General features: G+C 40.8%; 1 protein-coding gene across 9 annotated transcripts in view; it reads left to right on the forward strand.

The window, feature by feature from the left end:
• Positions 1-21255, forward strand: part of ggps1 (geranylgeranyl diphosphate synthase 1) — a 49791-nt gene that overhangs the window by 15590 nt on the left and 12946 nt on the right. For 6 of the 9 annotated variants that reach the window (XM_060852583.1, XM_060852575.1, XM_060852568.1 and 3 more), the window contains one exon: positions 15968-16063. In XM_060852583.1, coding sequence (XP_060708566.1) covers positions 15997-16063 — 67 coding nt within the window. In that variant the 5' untranslated portion in view covers positions 15968-15996. Of the gene's footprint in view, positions 1-15967; positions 16064-19570; positions 19667-21255 lie in introns of those variants that run through there. The other 3 variants (XM_060852619.1, XM_060852610.1, XM_060852622.1) reach the window with 2 other exon arrangements.

Genomic DNA, 21255 nt, shown 5'->3' on the forward strand with positions numbered 1-21255 from the left:
AAACTGCCTTCTCCCTGTTTAAGCACTGCATTCCATAATCCTCTTTCTCACATTACTTTAAATCCTGTGTTGCCTTGTTCTTCTTTTGTTTAAACAGAAACAGCTTCAGCCTCTCTAATCCACAGCCTGCTCACGATTGAAAATCTGTATCTGATTGCCTCTCGTCACCTGTCCAAGCAGAACTACTTTAATCTCGCCTCATAATTGCACTTTATCATTTCTGGAACCATTCCTGTCAATCATTTACGCCTTCTCTCATAAATGCATTCACATCTTTATCGTGTTACAACAAGAACTACTTGTTCAAAGCTTGTCATTGTATTTTAATGCATGTCTGAGAAATGCTCGAGCAACCATAGAGTTTTGGACCCCATTTCAGTGAGGAACTAAATTGTTCTCACTTGTAGCTATTTAATCAATTTTCAGTTTCCAATGGAATTTGTGTAATTCCACCTCAACCTTTGTCAAAATCATGTATACACTGAAATGGTGCTTAAGGTGAAATCTTAATCAGTACCTGAAGGATGAACTCGTGCAAGTCCATAAGAGTTGTATTATTTCATGACTTATGTACATAATCTTTAATTGATATTATGGACTTTGAATGCAGAGTTTGTGATCTTCAGAAATGCATGAATAATGGCCTGATCACTCTTTTTGTCTATGTACTACATTTCTCCTTGTTTTTGGGTAGTGTTTGTTTCCTTTTGTGCACGTTGAAGTTGCATGTTTTTGCAGTAATTTGACTGTGGAATATATCCTCTGGTGCTTTGTTAATTCAAAACTAAATGAGACTTTTTTCAGTACTTGAATGTTGTTACTTAACTTTCTAATGTTCTGCTGTCTCATTATACAAAACATGGGTTGAGCTCATAGTAATTTTAGAGTGTTCATTCAAGAGATTAAGTACAGCAGCTTGACTATCAAATTGTACAGATGGTGAAGGGATAAAGACAAAGAACTCAACTTGCGAGTGGAGCAAATTTGGTCATGGAGACCAAATGAAAACTTGGGCTCATTCTGCAGGTGGGAGTGGCGGTCTTTTGACAATCGCCTTCTCTTGCATTCACATTACTAAACTTGGTTGTTAGGCGATGTTCTCCCTGCTTCCTCCATCTGAAGAACAATGCTCAAATTTTTGTCCATGAACCTGGTTTTAAATTTTTTCTCCCTGAGGTAGTCTGTTTACATAATTGTCAAGAGATCCAGCCTTATCACATCACATCTTCTGTACAAGACACAGGTCCTTGGCAGAAGTAAGTCTATTTTCAGCCACCAAGCTTCTATACAAGCTTTCTTTTGTCAGGTTTTATGACAATGCTGCAATCTTTATTCACTTGATGTAACTGATTTCTGGCAAATCTAGCTATTTCAAAGTTTCTGCAGGCTCACTTCCTGAATTTCTTAATTACGTGCAATAAATAGCATACTGAAACTACTCAATTAGGTCCATTTAGATTGTTCATCTCTACTTGCACATCTCGAGATTTCTTATTTGTTTGAGCAGTTCAATTGATACTAAGCAGGTGTAGTATTTGATCAATGAACACATAACTGCTCCTATATGTGCTGGTTAAGAAAGTTTGCTGTACATAGAACATAGAAAAATACAGTGCAGTACAGGCCCTTAAAACAAACTTAACTCTTTCAGTTTAACACAAATCTAACCTTTTTACAGTTTTGTCTTCACTTCTATCTACTTTGTGAATCATGCTTACTTTTTTCCTTATCCTTCACTTGCCATAACTGGATTCCCTTTTACATAACCACCTTGATTGTCTGAGCAAATAGTAGTCATCAAGCCCATTTCTCTCTCGTATGTGAAGAGTGAGACGTTTTTATCGTTAATAACAACGTCAAGCTGTTTATCAATTTAACTGAGCAGGTCTAGAACCTATTTTTCGTCCAAATTCACCATTCACTTCTGCATGTTGATGCACATGCAATTTGCTTTGTTGAGGCATATGCATATTAGCAATCCATATGTCACAGTGCTCCACCTGATAAAAGCTGTTCTTGACTTGGACTTTGCTTTCGCAAAATATCACCGACCGTATTGAAGTAGGGTATCTGTTTCAAGATGTTTTTGTTCATTTTTACCTGAATTGCCTTGATATCTTTGGTAGCAGGCAGACTGTTGTGTTTCCTTAAAACTCCAAAGGCAAGGAGTGACCATTGGTTAGCCCACTTCTGGAATATTGTGTGCACTTGTGGTCTCCTTCCTATCAGGATGTTGTGAAAGGGTTCAGAAAAGATTTATAAGCATGTTGCCAGGTATGGAGAATTTGAGCTATAGGGAGAGGCTGAATAGGCTGGGGCTGTTTTCCCGGTTGTGTTGGAGGCTGAGGGGTGACCTTATAAACCTCTACAAAATCATGCGGGGCATGGATAGGGTATATAGGCAAAGTCTTTTCCCTGGGGTGGTAGAGTTCAGGACTAGACTGCCTAGGTTTAGGGTGAGGGAGGGAAGATATGAGACCTCGGGGATAACATTTTCTCACCGGGTGATGTGTGTATAGCATGAGCTGCTAGAGGAAGTGGTGGAAGCTAGTAAAATTGCAACATTTGAAAGTCATCTGGATAGGTATATGGATAGGAAGTCAAGAGTGTGGTGCTGAAAAGCACGGCAGGTCAGGCAGCATCTGAGGAGCAGGAAAATCACCTAAAACATGGATTTTCGTGCTCCTCAGATGCTGCCTGACCTGTCATGCTTTTCTAGCACCACACTCTTGACTCTAATCTCCAGCATCTTTTGTCTATATGAATAGGAAGGGGTATGGCTAAGTGCTGGCAAATGGGACTAGATTAGGTTAGGTTATCTGGTCAACATGAACAAGTTGGACTGAAGGGTCTGTTTCTGTGCTGCACATCTGACTGTGAACTAGCACAAATGTGTCAAACTGTGATATTCAAGAGTTAATTTGCTCTGCTGATCTGGAGGAAATTGATCACCTGGGCCTCAGGTGAGATGCCTTTGACTTAGATGTAATTTTCTCTCAATCTATTATTCAGAGCCATTTACATGGATGTTCCATTGCCATTCAAAGCTACCTACATCATCACCTATTCAGAAGTCAGTTGGAACATTGCAATTGGAATTCTGACCACACCCTACAGTGAGGAAAAATACAATTCCCACCAGATTTAGCCATTCTGGGGTGATTTTCATTACTTGGCTTGTTTTGTTTCTGGAGATGTGGTCACTGCATTGTTTCTTGGGTGGCATATGACTGAGGTCGTGGCTGGAGGTTGTCTTGTGGGCATTACTGACTGTGATGTAAAGATTTTGTATAAAGGAAGGATTTCACAAGCATAGGAAAGGTGTGTTAAGAGTTTCTCCACAGCTTGTACTGTACTGTGCTTAAAATTTGGTTAACAGAAGTTGGTATTTTACAGTTGCATAAAGTGTGGAAATGATGTGTAGAGAAAAGAACTTAACAAAGGCCAGAAATGTGCTCCCATCATTCAGTCTTTTTCAATAGAATGTCTTCTATGGGAACTGCACACAAGATTAAATTATGACAAAAATTGACAAATAGCTGTAGAAACTCAGCAGGTTTGCAGCATATGCACCGAGAAAGCAGAGTTCGACATTTCAGGTCTGGTCACCCTTCGAACACTAGTTACGACTTGTCAACTTCCATTTGACTTTGTTTTTACACTGCATCTGCTCTCCATCACTTATGCAGGCAATTATTACCATCTCATTCATGAACCCTGGAGAAATTGTTCTATACAAGGCAATAGTCTCATCTCTGCTTTAAAAGTTAATACACTGAATTTGGCACCTCTTGGTTCATCTTTATTTTTGATTTTTTTTGTTTCTTTTTTAGAAGTAACATGCTTGTTCATCACTTACTTACTTTTCCTTCTGTAAATGATCTCCAGTGCAAATAGAGCTGTCATACTGGCATTTTTTAATTGTTTTCTGAGAAGGTTTGTTGTTTTGATACTTTGAGGGTTTGTTGAACATTTGTTTCCATTCAGGTAAATTTCTTTGAAATGCTTGGAATAGCAATTCTCAGCAATTTTTAAAAAAATCAAATTCCACTTCTAGGTACTATTATACTTAGGCATGTTGATCTTAAGTAGTGCTTTTATATTAGAAGCACAATACTTGCAGTCTGTTAAGAAGTCATCTTTGCATTACTGTTGAGCATTTTGCTCAGACCATTTCTTACATTGAGAAAGAGGTGACATAAAGATCTTCAGTACAAATTGTTGCCATGCTGTGATACTTGATGTCTGTTGTTCTCGAACTTGTAGGGAAAAAATACTTGAGAATCTCTTATCGGACCTTCACTTAATATCACCACTTTTAAAAAGAAAATCTACTTAGCGGCAGAACCAGTTTGAGCAGAGTAGTTTCAGAAGATCAAAGTGGGAACTAGCAGTGTTTCGTTATCTAACCAGAAGTGAATGGTTAATCTAACTGTCTACTATGTCTGTAGAAGTTAAAAATCACACCACCAGGTTATAGTCCAACAAGTTTATTTGGAAGCACTAGCTTTCGAAGTGCTGCTTCATTAGGTAGTTGTGGCGTAGCACCATAAAACACAGAATTAATAGCAAAAGGTTAGTGTTATGTGGCTGAAATGATAACCTAGGTTAGTCTTTAAGCTTTTAAAATGGGTTTGCTAGTTTTGGTTTGTGAATGTGAACCCAAACTCCTTTCTAGTCATTTTCTCAAGATCACTTCAGGTTTTCTAACCTCAGCTCCGACAATGCATTAAAGGTGACATTTGGCCTGGGACCTTCAGGTGACTATTCTCTAAAGGCGGACTTCGGAACAAGCAACAATGCCAAGTAGCCGATTGGAGGCTGATAGCTAAATTTGGTATACATGTTTATGGAGTGAATTTTTGTTTGCAGAATTATGTTTGATTTTGCTCAAAATGCAAAACCTACAGTCTGTTCATATAATTATTTGCAAATTCCACTTTAGAAATAGAACTAGACTCGATTCCCTACAGTGTGGAAACGGTCCTTCGGTTCAACCAGTCCACACTGCCCGTGCGAAGAGTAACCTACCCAGACCCACTCCTTCTGACTAATGCACCTATCATTATGGGCAATTTAGCATGGCCAGTTCACCTGACCAGCACATCATTGAACTGTGGGAGGAAACTGGAGCACCTGGAGGAAACCCACGCAAGACACTGGGAGAATGTGCAAACTCCACACAGTCACCAGAAGCTAGTGAGACTCAAGATTAGGATTCAGACTGACTCTAACCTCACACCTTTTAATGCATTGTTTGAGCTGAGATGACACCTTTTGTTACAAAGCCTGAAGTTATTTGAGAATGTAACTTGAAAGGAGTTCTGGAATTTCCATTAACAAACCAAAACTAGCAAACCCATTCTAAAAGATCAAAGACTTGTTTTGCAGGTTAGGTGAATTAGCCATGCGAAATTGCATGTAGTGTCCAGGAATGTTAGTTAGGTGCATTAGTCAGGGTGAAAGGTGGTAATAGGATAGGGGAATAAGTCTGGGTGTGTTACTCTTTGGACAGTCGGTGTGGACTTGTTTGGCTGAAGGGCCTGTTCCTACACTACGAATTCAATGACACTAAATTTTTGACTATAATTTGTCTTGTGGTCCTCCAACCCTCTGATGAAGCAGCACTTTGAAAGCTAGTGCTTCCAAATAAACCCGTTGGAGTGAGTTTTAAGATTTGTAGCTCAGGTTGAGGTTTTGGATGTAGGTTTGCTTGCTGAGCTGCAAGGTTCATTTCCAAATGTTTCGTTACCCTGCTAGGTAACATCTTCAGTGGGCCTCAGACAAAGCGCAACCTCCAAACAAACCAACAGAACTCCCATTGGATCTCCGATATTGTGGTTCTTAGAGGTAGTAATGCAGAGACCAGAACAAACAGCTCTGCCAACCATCCAACTCAAATTTTGTGTCCACTATGTGGGTGACACCTTCATCACTAAACAAAATAGAGAAAGCCTTTTAGGACCATCAATAATACCATTTACTGGCATAAAATTCACTAAAGAGGAGGAAACAACAACAAACTACCATTTCTGAGATGTTACAGTAGAGCGAACAGCCAATGGGGAACTTCAAAACAGCATCTACAGGAAAACCATGCTTACAGACCAAATGTTTAACTACAGAAGCAATCATCCCAAAAGGCTGCATCAGAACATTATTTCAACAAGCCAGCGCGCACACTGCAGCACAGAGTAACTATGCAAAGCATAGAAAAATCACCTATACCATGTAGAATGGGTACCCAATAAACATGGTCCATTGAGTTCTGAGCAACAAACCCAGACAAGCAGACGAAACGTCCAGAAACCCTAGCCACTCGACCCTACATCAAAAACATCTTGGAAATGACTGCCAGACTACTCAGACTCCTTGGCAACATGGTTGCCCACAAACCTGCCAACACACTAAAACAGCAGCTAATGAACTCGAAAGACCCTATACAGACAACAAGCAAAACTAATGTCGTTTACAAGATACTGTGCAAGGACTGTAACAAACACTACATTGGACAAACGGGCAGAAAACTAGCCACCAGGATACATGAACACCAACTAGCCACAAAGACATGACCCTCTCTCTCTACTATCCTCTCATACGGATGAGGAAGGACACCACTTTGACTGGGACAACACATCCATCTAGGACAAGCCAAACAAGGACACGCATGAGAATTCCTCAGCATGACATTCCAACCAGAACTCTATCAAAAAAACACATTGAGTTAGACCCCATCTACCACCCCCTGAGAAAAGGAACAGAAAGTGACTTCACAGGAAATAATGTCACCACAGGACAGGACATCACTGACCCAAAGAAACCCAAACATAAATAGAAGCAGGAATTCTCAGCTTTGCTTCACTTGAGGTCCACTGAAGATGTTACGTTGTAGGGAAATGAATCTTGTAACTCAGCAAGCAAATCTACATCCAAACCTGTTGGAATTTTAACATTGTCCACCCCATTTCAATGCCGGCTCCTCCAAATCATATCTGTAAAAGCTTGCATGCATTAGTTGCAATTAAGGGAATTGAGGTGAATATCATTCTCCTGGACCTTTTGCAGTGAGGGAAGGGAGTGCTTTCAATGGGAACCAAAGCATCAAAGGTGGTAGAGTGGATTGGGAGCTTTATCAACTAAATGACAGGTAAAAGTCAGGACACTGGGGATTTTGAATCTCGAGTTCTAAATGATTTGGTTGGGAACATTTTGAGTGAAGGTTGACATAACTATCAAACATAGTTTAGTTGTAATTTACAAGATTGGAGTAGTGACTTTCTAAGACCACAAGTGTAGAATTAAACCATTGAGTCCATGGAGTTGCATTGTCATTCAGTGAAATGTCTGATCTGATCATTCTCACCACCTGTCTTTCTCCATAACCTTTGATATCCAATTTTTAATGACTAAGGGTATCAACTTGGTGAAACTATTATTCAGGTTTAGATTAGATTACATTACTTAGTGCAGAAGCAGGCCTTTCAGCCCAACAGGTCCATGCTGAAGCACAACCCACTCAGTCCAATTCCCCTACTTTTCGCATGGCCAGTTCACCTAACCTGCACATCTTTGGACTGTGGGACGAAACCGGAGCACCCAGTGAAAACCCACGCAGACACGGGGAGAATGTGCAAACTCCACACAGACGGTTGCCTGAGGTGGGAATTGAATCCAGGTCTCTGGTGCTGTGAGGCAGCAGTGCTAACTACTGTGCCACTGGTGTTTAATGTCTCGAGGAAAAAAAATAAGCTTACACATTTGGTAATATACTCAACTTCTGTGAACAGCCAAAATTTATTAAGCAAGTACAAGGTGTGGAGGAGCCCTCAACACCCTTTGCAATGCTTGCAAAGCCATGTCAAGGGATCTCTGAACAAACGAACAGTTCATCCTTTACAAATCTTTACATCACAGTTAGTAATACCTATAAGGCAACTCAGTCACATATCACTCAAGACATTGTGACCTGATCATGTCCTGAAACTGGATAATGGAAATCCTCCCTTAATGATCCAATCTGTCATGAATCGTTTAACTACAGGGAGTAGTCAGAATTTTAATTGCAATGTTCTTATCCCCTATTCAGAAATCAATGTAACTTTTGTACTCTGAATAACTAGGAAGTGGTCATGCAAATGGTTCTGAATGGCAATGGATGGGAATGTAAACTTCTTAAGTTCTACCTATGAGACAGACATACCACCCTAGCCTTAGAACAGCCAATTTCCTGCAGGTTGGCAGAGCAAATTAATCCTTAATATCTCACAGGAGTACTTTGTTCTATCACAAGCTGTTTGATATCCAAGTGATCCTATGAACAATAAAATGCATGATGTCTGCAGTCTTGTGAATCCAGAAATGAATGATAGGAAGTGAAAGAATTCACTGGAGCTGTAGGCTCTTCAAACGTCTGTCTTCAATGACAATAGAGCCACTATATCAGGACAAAAACTGAGGTTAAAGCATTTGCAATAATTTTCAGGTAGGAATGCGGAGTGCAGATGCTGAAGGCATTTCTGTCTTCTCCTGAAGTCCGGAACATCCTCTCCAGTTCAGTTCATGTGAAGTCAAGAAATGGTACTAAACAGCCACTACATTCAGCTGCACAAAACATTCCATGGCACTCGAGGTGGGGGGGCGGGTGGTGCTGTCCAGTATTTCTCCACTTAATTAAGCTCAAAAACAAAGTGTAGCTGATAGCTTAATGCACTGTTTGAAACTTTGAATTAGCTGCAGCTTTCTACTTGGTGCCTCCTTTCCAAAAATAACTACTGTTTGTAAAGGACTTTGTGACCAGATGAAATGGAGAAGAATCTGAATTGGAGTGGAGTCATTAAACTGTTATTCTCTCCATTGAGCCAAAGTTTCTCAGCTTGCTGTGCTCCAAAAGTGCATGTTAAGAATCAAAGAGGAAGGTTAAAGCAGCTTTTGGAAACCATCATTCTAGAATGATCTTATGAGCAGCCATTGAAAGGTCTAGAATCTTTCAGTTGCATCCTGATTGGGAAAATTGTTTTACTTTGCAAGCACAACTAGTTGCTTGCTGCTTTGAATGACTTGTTTAGTTTGTGTTTTAAGCTACTTATTCATAGTTGTATCCTTTTATATAAATATTCCGATTATGACTGCTGACTAGTGTTTTGTGTAGTTACAGTGAGACTATTTCATATTAGGCCATGAAATGTAGGCATTGAGGGATTGATCAGCATTTATTGCCCTTTCATGATTTCCCTGGAGAAGATGGTCATCTATCTCGCTGAACTGCCCTCATTGGATGGAGGGGCACCCATAGTGCTGTTTGGAAAGAGTTCCAGAATTTTGATATCATTGAAGCAATAGCAATGTATTTCTAAATTGGAGTGTTGTATGAATGTGTAGGGAGCTTGCAGGTAGTGGGTGCTTTCCTCTGTCTGATGTTTTCATTGTTTTAGGTGGTGGTGGGTTTGGAAGTTCTTGTTGAACAAGCCTTTTGGTGAATTTAGTGGTATGTATCTTTTGAGTTGGTATGTATGCTTGCACTAAAATGAGTGAGTTTTAAGGGTGGTTGACAGGGCTGCTGCTCAAAGATCACCTTTAGCTGTCAGCAAATGGTTTGCAGCTCCAAAATAAAAATTCAGTGAAGATGTTGACACAAGTTTTGGACCTTTTTACAGTTAAGCTTGTTCATATTGGCTGGCACAGTGGCTCAGTGGTTAGCACTGATGCCTCACAGCATCGGGGTCCTAGGTTTGATTCCAGCCTCTGGTGACTGTGTGGGTTTCCTCTGGTTTCCTCCCACATTCCAAAGATGTGTGGGTCAGGTGAATTGGCTGTGCTAAATTGCCCATAGTGATAGATGCATAAGGGAAATGGGCCTGGGTGGGTTACTCTTCAGAGGGTTGGTGTGGACTGGTTGGGCCAAAGGGCCTGTTTCAACAGTGTAGGGAATCTAATCTAATCATATTTGATATGTCTGTGAGGAATGTCAAGTCAGAGACCAAACACAGATGCTGGAATCCAGAGTAGACCAGCAGGCGGCTGGAAGTACACAGCAAGCCAGGCAGCAACAGGAGGTGGAGAATTTGATATTTTGGGCCTAACCCTTCAGGGATGGGCATGTGGGTAGGGAGAGCTGCACGTAGTTGGTTTTGTCAGGGGGTGGGAGGGAAGCAGAATGGTGAGTTAGTGAATACAGGTGGTGGGTGTGCTATTAAAAGGTTGATTTGCTCTGCTGACCTGCACGAAATTGGATGTACCAAGGCTAGGGTGGGATTCCTGTGACTTGTAAGGAATTTACATTCCCACTCCTTGCCAGTCAGTCATTTGCATCATCCTATTCGAAATCAATAAGAACGTTGCAGTTGGAATTTTGACTACTCCATGTTTTTAGAAGAAAATGTTCACAGATTTGGCCATTAGGGGATGGTTTACATTTATTGTTTCTAGAAATGATGTGGTCCCTGCCTTGTCTTGAGTGGCATGTGAATGAGGGTTTGTGTTGGGCATCACAGTGTAAAGATTTTGTATAAAGGAAGGTCTGTTTCCTTTGTTCAGATAACCCTTGGCGTGGCTTCGTAAGCATTGCGAAATGTGTTAAGGGTTTCTTCAGAGCTTGTAATGTATTTGCTTAATAACATTTTTTTGCTTGTTAATAGAAGCTGGCATTTGCATCAGCTGCATAAGAATCTCAGGAAAAAGCACAAGTGGTTGGTTGATGGGAGGATTGAATCCAATTGGTAGCTGGAAGAAAGTCACTAGGAGGTGGCTGGGCTGGAAAAGGAGTGGGGGGGGGAATGGGTGGGCAGGTTATTTGAAATTGGGGAACTTGATGTTGAGTCCTCTCACCTGTAAACTAGGTTGGAGGAGCTGTAGGTGAACCTCAGTCCTTCCAGGTGAGACTATTTTTGGGTCCCTGGATGGAGGTGAGGGAGGTACTGAACAGGCAGGTTTTGATTGGCAGTTGCATGGGAAAATGAGGATACCTAAGATTGAAGAGAATGGTCCTTGTGCAAAGCAGTGTTGGAGGGAGCTAGATGTTCTTGGTGATGGGGTCCAGTTGGAGTTCGTGGAAATGATATGTTGGATGCAGAGACTAGTGGAGTGGAAAGGAAGGTCAAGGGGGACCCTGTCTCATGTTTGGGTGGAGGGTTAGAGCAGTGGTGTGGTCGAGCACTTTCTGGATATTGGAAAAAGCATATCTAAAATAGGTGGACATCAGGGATGCTTGAGTGGAATGTTTCCTCAGTAGATGTGACTGAGATGGAGCTGGAAAAAATAGATGGAGTTGCAGAGGATATGGATTGGGGACGTGGTGTAGTCCAAGTGGATATGGGAGTTTGGGCTTACAGTAACTGTCAGTCTATAAACTTTTGCCAGAGATGGAAAAGAAGTCCAGGAAAGACTGGGAGGTGACCAAGTGAATTTCAAGGTAGGGTGGAAGCTGTTGAAGGCTATGAACTGATACGGTTCTGCCTGAATGTACGATGCGTTACCAATGTAGTCATAGATGTGATGGTGGAAGAGTTGAGGAACTGTATCTACGGGTGTGCTGAAGAGGGGCTGTTTGTAGGCAGTTAAGAGGTAGGCATAGTTGGGGCCCATGCGACTGTGCATGACCATTGCCTGGCTTTGGAGGAAATTGGAAGAGTTGAAATTTTTGAGGATGAGGATTAATTCAGTGAGATGAAGCTGTATTGTAATGGGGGACTGAATGGGTCTGTTGAAGAGGAAGAAACTGAGAGCCTGCAGCCCATCACTATGGGAAATGGGCATGTATAAGTTCCTGAGATGCTGCCTGACCTGCTGTGCTTTGACCAGCAACACATTTGCAGCTGTGATCTCCAGCATCTGCAGACCTCATTTTTTACATGTATAAGTTCTACATTTCCATAGTGAAAGTGAAGTGCTGGGAGCCAGGGAACACAAGTTTCCGCAGAGGTGAAGGATGTGGTTGGTATCCCAGACCACACATTGGTGGGAAGTGCTTGGATCAAGGTGGAGAGAATGGAGTTGAAGCAGGAAGAAATAAGTTAACGGTTGCAGGAATATGCAGAGGCGATGGATCGGCTGGAGTAGCTGGGCTCATGGATCTTGGAACAGGTACAACCAGCAGTGTGGGCAGGGGGGCTGAGGGTGGAGGTCAGATCACCTGATGCAATAAGGTCATGGACTGATGGCCATGATGGGGTCGTTGTCAAGGTGGAGGTATGACATGGTATTGACTTGGTGTTCAATCTGTAGTCCCACCTTCATCTGTTGGTTTGATAACAAAACAGGGATTGATGTGGCAAGTGGAGCACTGCACATTGAGGGGTGAGGAGGTGGAGAAATAAAGATGCTGATGTTGGCAGTTGGGAATAAGGAGGTCCAGGGTGGGTAGGTGGCTGGAAGAGGAAGTTTGTAGGAAGGAGAAGGGGTCCTCGGAGGGTGGTTGCGAGTCTTTGTCAAATGGGGTGCAGGGACGGCAGAAAAAAAGTTCTGATTCCAGGAATTCCTCACTATGGAGGTCAAACTGACTGGTTTCTAGCTTCCCCCTTTTTATTTTGAATAAGGCTGTCTCACATGAGCATATGTCCAATCCAAAGTTGCCAGAATCCAGGCAACTTTGGAATATCATAGCTGCTGCATCCATTCCTCATTACCACCTACCTTCATACCCTAGGCCTGAGGGGCTTATCTGCCTTTAATCTCATGAGTTTACTTGCACCTTATCCCTGTTATCTTAGACTGTGAGAAGAGACAAAATATGAGATTCATGTTTTATTTTCCCATTAGTACCTAGTCATGTCATCCTTGTAAGGGTGAACATTTACTTATAGTTCTTTTGTATGTACTCGTAGTAGGTTTTGGTCTCAGTGCTTCCCTTTACTGCTAGTTTTGTTTGTAATTCATCTTGGCTCTTCTGATCTTGTTTTTAGTAGCCCTTTGAAGAACAGAGAACTTAAAACACAGATGGCAGTATGATGTGCCCAAGGCTTTATTATTGTTATCCTTTACTTCCTTGATAAGCCATGGGTGATTTTTCACATCTTTCAATTTCTCCTCTAAGGAATATACTTGGAGAGGTATTTAGTATCCCCAGTTTTATAGGCTCAGGAATAGTGGATTGGATGGTAGCTAATGTAATTCCACCAGAAGGGTAGAGAGAACCAACTAATTGGACTGGTTAGCCTTACCTTTTTGGTATGGGGAGGAGGTCTGCTAGTCTAAAAGATGTAAAATGATAGAATGAGATAGAATCAGCATAAGTTCACATAAGGCCAATCAAACAAGACTATCTATTGAGAATTTTTAAAGTGTGACTAGGAGATTTAAGGATGAAACAGTGGATGTGGTTTGCTTGAATTTTCAAAAGTCTTCGCTAAGGTTCATCAAGAGATCAGCCTGTAAAATTTAAGTACATGGGATTAGGGGTAGTGTACTGAAATGGACGAAGAACTGGCTGGCAGACAGGAAACAAAGGAATAACTGGTCAATTTGAGTGGCAGCCAGTGATGAATACCACACTGATCCATGCTTCATACGTTCCATCCAAGTCATGATCTTCAAAATGAAGCTGGGTGGAAATTTTAGTTGAGGAAATTGATAGAGATGTTTAAATCGTAGTGAATTAAGTTGTGGGCAATTTGCATGGCAGATGAAATGTAATGTAAATAAATGTCTTCAAAAACACAAGGCAGATTAATATTTCAGTTGTGAGATCCGTAAAGAGGAAGGAGCAGTAAGACTTGACATCAGTTGCTGAAGGTGGATATGAGGTGCAGCAGGCAGGAAAGAAGGCAAATGGTCTGTTTCTCTTCATAGCAAGAGAATTTGAATATAAGAGTAGAGATGTCTTGCAATATTATAGGGCCTTGGAAGAGATCACAACTGGACTATTGCATGCAATCTTGGTCTCCATTTCTGAGTAATGTTCTGAATGTGAAGGGAGTACAATGAAGGTATTCTGGACTGATTTCTGGGATGGCAGAACTGACATGAACAAAGACTGAATTACAAAGGACTGTATCACTGCAGTTTGGAAGAATGAGGCAAAGGGGGAAACGATATGGAAAGTTAGTCATGACAGGACTAGACAAAATTGAAGGGTAAACACAAGGGGGATGTTCCCATTGAGTGAATACCCAGAACCAGGGGTCACAGTTGAACGATACAGATTAGGTCATTGAGGACTATGGTGAGAAATTTCTTCACCCAAAGTGGTGAGCCTTTGGAATTTCCTGCCACAGGAAGCAGTAGAAGCCAAAACATGGAAGGTTTTCAGGGAGGAATTACTTTTAGCTTTTGGAGCTAAAGGGACGCAAGGATATAAGGAGGAAGTAGGGTGATCAAAGGTGATCATTGAATGGTGGAGTAGGCTGAGGGCTGAAATGCCTACAACTACTGTTTTTGTTTTGTGCTTTGCTTAAATAAGCATTTAACTTGTCAAGTAAAGATTTAACAAATAGTACTTAAGTGCTTCACTTAAATTGAGTTTACAATCATAATTTTCATAACGCATAGCTCTCTTGTAATTTGTACTTACTAATTCCTGCTGGTGGATTGCATAGTGACAATTAAGTAAAGTAATGTACATGTGCATTTAATCACTTAGAATGAGGACATCCAAATAATGCTAGTAGACTTGCTTTTCAATTGTTTAGTTACTTTTGTCCTGGATTTTTCAATGTCCTTTTTCAGAGCCATCCTAAACCTTGTGATAGTGATTCATGTGCTGACCATGTTTTCCCCTTCTAACACTTGATCTCCTTAAACCAGCTTGTTCCCAAGAACAAGATTCTGCATTGTCTAGTTTTTATTGGTCTGCAAGTCTATTCATGTGGAAAATGTTCCTGAATGCTAGAAATGCTCATCCCTCTCTGCCCTTAAGCTGACACTATCCCAGTATGTGGGAGGATTCTGGGTGATCTAACGTGGGCGGCACGGTGGCACAGTGGTTAGCACTGCTGCCTCACAGCGCCTGAGACCCGGGTTCAATTCCCGACTCGGGACTGACTGTGTGGAGTTTGCACGTTCTCCCCGTGTCTGCGTGGGTTTCCTCCGGGTGCTCCGGTTTCTCCCACAATCCAAAGATGTGCGGGTCTGGTGAATTGGCCATGCTAAATTGCCTGTAGTGTTAGGTAAAGGGTAAATGTAGGGGTATGGGTGGGTTGCGCTTCAGCGGGTCGGTGTGGACTTGTTGGGCCGAAGGGCCTGTTTCCATACTGTAAGTCTAATCTAAGATGGAGGGCAGCAAACAATTGTGGCTGTTGAGAGCTGCTCCTTTTGTGGTATTTTCAGTGGTGCTGATTTCCTCACATTTTTACTGTTTTATAGCCTGTTGCATTGTTTTGGAACATTGGAAAAAGATCAAAACAGCACTTAAGAAGGAGGAAGACCAACCAAAGGCGGTTCTGTATCCAAATAGCTAGTTCTCCCTATATTGCAAGTGATATAACATTGCAAACCAGTCTACCATGAACAATATTGAACACCTGACTGAAGTTTGTATAGATCTTCCTTCAATCCTCTTCATCACTTCTTCCAAAAACTCAAATCCCATTATTGAGACTTTTTTTTTCCTCCATGTACAAAGCCATGTTGACGATCCCTCATCGGTCCTTGCTTTTCTAAATACGTGTAAGTCCTGTCCCTCAGGATCCCCTCCAATAACAACATATCCATCTCTCGGGTCAAGTTAATCCTTTGAGGTTTTGTGAAACTGAAATGCTGAAGTTTGGACTTTGGTTTGGCTTGTAATATTGTAGCTGGTGTAATATGTTAGGGAGACTACTGCCTCCATGTGTTGCACTGAGGATCCTTAAAATTGGTATTCATACCTTTTTGGAGAGATAATAGTGCTTGACATCCCTAATTGGTATTTCATGACTACATTGTACTTTAATTTATGAAATTAAATCTGATCAGGAACATTAATGTCAATGGCGTAACAAATTAGCAAATATCTTGTCTGCAAATGGTTATTGACTAAATATTTAATTCAATGCAGATTATCGCTCCTCTGTACGAGTCAATACTATGGAGAACAAGCAAGCTTCTGAAAGGATCCTGTTAGAGCCTTACCACTATCTGCTTCAGTTGCCAGGTATAGTGCCTTGGTGTTTTCCATGTCCTCTTAAAGCATCAAATCTCCTGTTTTAAAATGAAGTGGGTAGCCAGATTAGCATGAAAACTGTCACAGATCTGCAATTTATTAGTTTGGTTCACTTAGTAAAATTTATTTTGAAAGAGAGAATGCTAGTATTATCTTGAATGGGTTGTATAACTGAGGAGCTTGCTGGGTGATGTCTAAGGCAGGCTGTGAAAGAGTCATCCACATTGGTCTGAATGGAGTTCCTGAGGAGTTGGTGAGGACAGCAAGTTTCTTTCCTTGAACCAGTTAGCATTTAGTGATATGACAGTTTCATTGTTTTTCAAGCAGAAGTGAAAGAAGAGAAAGGTATGTGAATACAAGCCAGGGCTGCTCATTTTCAATGAAAGAGATAAAGAAAAGATTTTTCAAAAACAAGAATTGTTCATATCAGATGTATTGAAGTGAAATCTAAGCCAAATATTTGGAGAAGGGAAGAAATGAGTGGCACAAAGAATAGAATAGCAGTTTTTTAAAAAATCTACCAATATGTAAACAGTTCAAGGATTCGAAGAGGCATGGTGGAGCCTTGAAGTGATACATAATTAATATTTAATGGGTATTTTGTGTTTGCATTTAAAAAGGCAAACTGTCAGAAATAGAACCAGCAGAAGTAATGGATGATCAAAAAATTGATGCGAAGGATTTCTGTGATTGGTTCCATCAAGAGTGGGTAAGTTCTGGTCTTGGATGGCTTGCATCCCAGACCTTCACAGGAAGTAGAAGTGGAGATGGCAGAATGTCTCGCCAGAGTCTGAGATATAGGAGGTGTCAGATGTTGTGACACTTGTTTGTGCAGGGTACAGTGAAAGGATATTGTTTTAGTTGTTGCAAATTGGTGTCTTGAAGCAGTAGTCAAGGCAAAAATCCACAGGCACTGAAGTTTGAGTAAGTGAGCTTATGGATTTGATAAGGGCCCGTGCTTTTTTTTTAAATAATGGATAAAATTGCTTTTCAGGAAAAATGGTTTGGACGTAGCATGTATTTTTCAAAATTCGTGTACTGCACAAGATTGGTTAACAAATTCATTTGAATATCTGTCAGTTCTGATTTTTATTTATTTTTAAAAATTGGCTGAAGGACAAAATATAGGGAGTTGTGGTAAATGATTTTCATATGACAGGATAAATAGTGCAGTTGCTTTTTGATCAGTGATAGGACCCCTACTGTGGATTTGTATAAATTTTAGATATTGAAATACCAAGTAAAATTTGCTCATTTCATTCTTGAATCTATGGCTTACTATGGGGTTATGACAATTGACTGCAGAGAGATCTAGTGACTGGGATAGGGGAAGCAAATGACAAAAGGAATTTGATCTCAAAGTGAGAGAAGGTGTATTTTAGCACAAGGCTTTGTGATCTAATCAGCCATGATCTTAGAGCGGGCTTGAGGGGCTAGCCGACTCCTGTTCCTCTGATTGTAATGCTGAGACGCAGAAGGATTGGGGCGGACGCTGCTGAATTGCAAAAGTTCAGTATCTAATCGAAGATTCACTTTATTGTGAGGGGAAACTTAATACAAAAATAGAGAATGCTTCATGGCACAAATGGGATTTTCTTCTTTTGGAAGTACTATGTACAGTATTGATCATGTTATTTTGGAGCAATGTAAATATATTGGTAGTTCAGAAGGTTTCAGACTGTTATGTGGGTTGTCAGGTTGGTGGATAAGTGCATTTGAAATTTGAATCTGATCAGCAGGCTTGCAGGGGTGAGTAGCTTAGTCCTCCAATATTTTCTTTCCCGTCTTCCTGAAACAGCTATGTGCATGAATATTGGTACTATTTCTGTCCTTATTTTTTAAACTTTTTGGCTGTTTTGTTTCTGTGGCATAATGTTTCCAAAAATCTTGTGCTGATGATTCACTAGTTTGGGTTTTTCAAGACTTCTGTATCTGCAAATGCATTGCAAACCTAATTTTTAACCTAATTCTACTCCCTTAAGTCAGACCTCTCATAACACCAGTGCTGTCTCTGACAACAGTTCTTTGCATGTTGCTCCACGTTTCGTGGTACAGCTTTGTTCCCATCCCAGAAATGAATCCATTTTAAGCCCATTCCAACAATACTACCAAACTGCCTTTACGTGGATATTTTCCCAGCCCTAGTGATTTGCAGCCCATTTCAGCCTATGCAGATCCTACCTCCATCATGACAAATCTCAATGTCAGTGTAGCAAACTTGCCCTCATATTCTGCCTATCCAGCCACATGTTTGTCAGTTTCACCTTTCTTGATTTTAGTGCTCACTAGCATACAGTACCTAAAAAAAAAACCTCGCGATCTCTAAGTTTTCTTTTGTGAGGTCCTATTTTCCAAACCTCTGTCTCTTAAGGTCCAAAAATTCTGCTACAGAGTCTCCTCCCTCTTTGTTATTGATGCTGATGTGGCCTACATTCTCTCTGGCAGTTCAGTAGTTCCATTCTGCTCTCTCCCCCTCCTCCTCCACCAAAAAAAAACCTTGTCAAAGCCAAATGCTCAGTTTTGCCTCCTTCATCTTTTATTCCAGGCCCTGGACACAAGTTCCCAGTCTTCTCTCGAACAGGCATTTCTTAATGAATTATCAAGTCATTTGACAGGGAGGGGTATCCAGATAAGGTGACATACATATTGATTGGGTGACTGTTATAATCAGCAAGTGTCAGTAGCATAGCATAAGCCATCTGCTGTTACATAATGAGTGTTCTTAACCTTAACTGGCTTTACATAATGAACACTTCACTTTGTTCGCCAACCTTGTGTACTGAATGTTTCTAATATGGTTAAATGGCTCTACACAAGGAATGCTTTTCCACCTTGTTAACCTATTACCCTTACCTCCAGCACCCCATTGTTAACCCCAAGTTCTTATCTGATCTGAGCCATGCTCAGCTGAACCTCTTGTTTCTCAAAACTTAACTCTTTCCTCCCTGCTTATACCTGATACACTTTCTCACCACAAGATCCTGCAGTTGCTTGGTGGAATAGTTAAATTAGCAGAAAGCAACATAGCATCTTGGAATTGTCTCTGGCTACAATAACATTTGTTCCCTTGATTTGGTAAAACCTCCTTTTTTCCCTTTCCCTTCTATTTGCCTGCTTTTCCTGTTCTGTACAGTTGTGCCACTTGGGTGTAACATTCAGTTCTAACTACAAGCCCAGAGGAAGCATCACTTTGAGTGTTCAGAACCTGAAAAGAATTTAAGAAAACAATGCACCCAAACATCCTCCCCATTCCCATTTGTGTTCACGTTTCAATGAATAGAGAAATAAACTGTCTTGGCTTAATTTTCAAATGGATACATTCTGCTCATCCCTGAGTATTTGAAATAAATGTAGCTACTCCTCATGGTTACAAATGGCTTTGGATGTAAATTAAACCATATCTACCAAATGTATTTGAGCTGGCACATGGGTGTGTACAAACTTTCATAAGACATGATATTTTCAACTTATTGAAACACATCTATGGTCTCATTTCAGGGCAGATTCAGTCCATGAATTCCACTCAGAACTACATCTCGTGGAGGCAGTTACCTTTTTAGGTATGCCCAGTAATTCGAAAATGAATTTTAAGAGGTACAAGGAGTTCCTGTAGAGCTTAAATTGATGTATCTATTGAGAAATGGAAATTGTTTTACCTGCCTTTTTCAAGCTTTATTCCCGGTTTCTTTTTGAAATCTCTGTAACCCAATGTGTTACTTTGACTTGAGATGCTGTAGCAATCTGGGCGAGAAAGCAGGCTCTTTCCTTAGTTTCGATGCCCTCGTGCCCAGTGATGAGCCTCAATTATCTTAGATGTAATTCTTATTTTTTTGTATTCAACCTATTTTTCAAATCTGCCTTTTCTAAGATGTTATCGCACAACTCTTGAGGCAGGTGAACTTGACTGCCTGCCTGCTGGTCCAGAGTCCAGATACTACCTTTGCACCACTATAGTAGGAAACTTAGGGTCTTTTGAACCTTTTTACTGATATGTTTCTTTGCAACTAAATGGTCATTCTTTTTCTTTCACAGTACTTCATCTGATCGATTAACTCCAAAATGAGCTGTCAGTTCTTTGAAAGATTCAAAAGATTATTTTCTTTTGGAAACTGGCAAGCCATGAACTGCAAAAAGAAATGGACAGCATTCAGCAGGATTGCAGCTGGCTAATTAACTGTAATCAGTTGCTTTCTGTCTTGCTTGTCTGCCTGCTCTTTCATACTAACATCCCCATCTAACCAATACTGCCACTGCCACCTCAGCTGACCTACAGCTCCTCTCCCCATGTCTTCCTTGTATCTGCCAAATAAATAATTTAATCATCTCAAATTTTATCTGAGTGATTCTAGCTTTTTCTACTTGAACAGTCCTAAATTGAAAAACATTTCAAAAGCAATGGTTATACATGATTAATGGCCATGTCAGTGACTGGCCTTTGTTTAAAGTGTCTCTGGAGACAGGAGAAATGTGTATGATTGCCTACTTCAAGAGTTTGGGGAGGGAAAGTGAAGATGAGGTGGTTCTTAATCAAAACGATTATTTTCAGAAGTGAGTTCTGAAGGTTCAGTCGTGTAATGCAATCACTAGATAAGTCTGGAAAGCGTTGGAAACAAATAGCCAGATTTTGTTACTTGCAGTTCTGCTTTGGGAATTTAGTAAAATATATAAAAAAACTAAAATGTTTCTGCAACATGCTATGTACTTGAAATGTTCTTGGACACAGCGCAGTCATGGAGAAAGTGAGGACTGCGGATCTGAAGATCAGTTGAACAGTGTGGTGCTAGAAAAGCATAGCGGTCAAGCAGCATCCAAGGAGCAGAGAGTTGACATTTTGAGCAATAAGCCCTTCATCAGGGATGAGGCTCATCCCCAATGAAGGGCTTGTGCTCAATGTCAACTCTCCTGCTCCTTGGATGCTGCCTGTCCAGCACACTCTTCAACACAGCACAGTCATTCCTTGTGTCTTGAGACCAAATCAATCTCATTTTACTGACTGTGTTTTACCTTCTGTTCACTTTCTACTGAGAAAAGAAACCACGGAGATATGAGAAGTTTTTTTTTGTCTAGTGAGTGGTTCAAATATAAAATACGTTGCAAGCATAGAGGCATGTTCATTCAAATCCTTCAAGAGGAGATTTGCTTTTTGTGAATGAGTAATGTGCAGGGCCATGTGAAGGAGGAGA

The sequence above is a fragment of the Hemiscyllium ocellatum genome, chromosome 3 (assembly GCF_020745735.1).
Source record: "Hemiscyllium ocellatum isolate sHemOce1 chromosome 3, sHemOce1.pat.X.cur, whole genome shotgun sequence".
NCBI lineage: Eukaryota > Metazoa > Chordata > Chondrichthyes > Orectolobiformes > Hemiscylliidae > Hemiscyllium > Hemiscyllium ocellatum.